Below are 1,845 nucleotides of genomic sequence, written 5' to 3'. Positions count from 1 at the left end.
CCCTGCCATAGTGTCCATCCTACCTATCACGTCTGTGTTTCTTTCCAGTCTTCTTTTTCTTTTCCTTGCGGATGGGTGAAGAGCTATCGCAGCTGGAGGGGGGGAAGTGGGTGTCCTTGATGGGGGAGCAAGAGACTCCCCATCCCTGTGGCCCAAGGATGTCCCATCCCATTGCTCCCCACCACCCCGCTTCCCCTGGACAACCCACAACATGCATGAACATCACAAGGGAGTTACTTCCTGGGGGGATTTGGGAGATAGAAAGGGGATTTTGGCAGAAGGGCTCTGCTGGATCACTCAAATCCCACTGTGCCCATTGCCACTTCATGGGCTTCGCAGCCTCCAGCAGGAGACGGAGCAGCCAATTCCCGCTGGGATCTCGGATGGGGAAGAGTGGATGGGGAAGGCCAGCCCATGCCTGGTGGGGACCCCGCAGCCCACCCAGCCCAGGGCACTCACCTGCGCTCCGAGCCAGGTTTCCTCTTTTTGCTGCCGTGGGGAAGGCAGAGAAGAAAGGGACATTAGGGACAGCATCCTGCCCAGGCAGCCAGCGCTAACCAGGGGTGGGACCAGCGGGCAGACAGAGACAGAGCCAGAGCCCTCAGGGAGACAAATCCTGCCCGGTGCTGTGCCCAGCATGGACAGGGCAAGGCCCCACCAGTGCATGCAGTTGGGTGGGCTGGCAGTGCACCCCATAGCACTGTGTGTGTGTGGACACACGTGTTGCATCACTGGTGCATTGCACCTCTTCAGGGTGCACTTTTTGGGGTGCACTGCCCCTCAAAGCGGGGGCACTTGCCCCGTGGAGCATGGGGAAAGGATGAGGTGGGAGGAGAGCTGCCCTCCTCGGAGCATGGGGACAACTTGGGACTCACCGGCTCCGGCGGTGACCTGATTTCTTCTTCTTCTTCTTCTTGGGTGGAGGAGAGGTGGAGCTGCTCGAGCGCCTCTTCAGCCTGTGGAACAAAGCAGGCAGGGCTGGGGGGAGAAGGGACAGTCCCCTGGGCTCTGTGCCCCCCACGGGGACTCCCTCCCCTCGCTCCCTGCTTGGTGAGGCCAGACCTGTACTCGCGGTGGCCGCTGTCCTCGCGGTAGCACTCGGCCGAGCAGTCGCACTGCAGCAGGCAGCCCTCGCCGGAGTCGGGGTACTCCACCGCGTACTCCTCCCCATCCACGCCGTGGTGGTTTTCTATCACGCTGCCGGAGGAGGAAGCACAGAGTTAACTCAGGGATCCCTGTTCCCCACCTCCCACCGGAGATGCTGGAGGGAAGCCTGGGGCAGCCCCGGGGCAGCTACAGGAGGAGGGGACATCCCCTGCGCCACAGCATCCCTTGGTCCTGTCCCTATCAGCAAAGCTCCGTGGTGGGGGTCTTCCTGGGGCTCCTGTTGCTGCAGAAATACCTGCTGGGCTGGCACAGGGATACCATGGGATATGGGTCACCAGGATCTGGCCTCAGCATCATTCAGAGCCCTTTTTGGCATTGCCCAAGTGCCAGGGCTGGGCAGGAGGCTGGAGTCAGCCCCAGTAGGTGACAGGGCTGGATTAGGCTAAGAGGAGCTGCAGGAGGCTCATGGGATTCAGGTGATTATCCAGGAGCTGCCTGGGATGATCCAGGCTTTAAGGCCAGCACCCCAGTGTGCCGCTGGCTTGGCAGGCGATGGGAGATGTCCCCCCCGGGCAGGTGAGATGGGGTGGGAGCACATCAGCCCTGGAGCCATCGGGGTCTCCTCTCCCTCCTGAGGGACTTCATCAGCACTAATTTGTCCTGCTGCCATGGAAACCATCAGGAGGTTGCCATTGACTACAGGGCTGCAGGCAGAGGGCCGGCAGCCTGAACCCAGGC

The 1,845-nt window shown here is 61.6% G+C and overlaps 1 protein-coding gene across 1 annotated transcript in view; it reads right to left on the bottom strand.

Moving 5' to 3' along the window:
• The window catches only part of LOC104403979 (serine/arginine repetitive matrix protein 3-like), a gene marked incomplete at its 3' end in the record, with an annotated part of 9,759 nt that overhangs the window by 1,002 nt on the left and 6,912 nt on the right, over positions 1 to 1,845 (bottom strand). Inside the window, exons 3-6 of the mRNA XM_010012293.1 lie at positions 1,063 to 1,197; positions 876 to 956; positions 460 to 489; positions 24 to 92 (exon numbers count right to left, since the gene is read on the bottom strand). Coding sequence (XP_010010595.1) covers positions 24 to 92; positions 460 to 489; positions 876 to 956; positions 1,063 to 1,197 — 315 coding nt within the window. The remainder of the gene's footprint in view (positions 1 to 23; positions 93 to 459; positions 490 to 875; positions 957 to 1,062; positions 1,198 to 1,845) is intronic.

This window comes from Nestor notabilis, unplaced genomic scaffold (assembly GCF_000696875.1).
Source record: "Nestor notabilis isolate BGI_N333 unplaced genomic scaffold, ASM69687v1 scaffold26193, whole genome shotgun sequence".
NCBI lineage: Eukaryota > Metazoa > Chordata > Aves > Psittaciformes > Psittacidae > Nestor > Nestor notabilis.
Note: the sequence above shows the minus strand (reverse complement) of the source record. Positions and strands in the feature narration are given on the sequence as shown.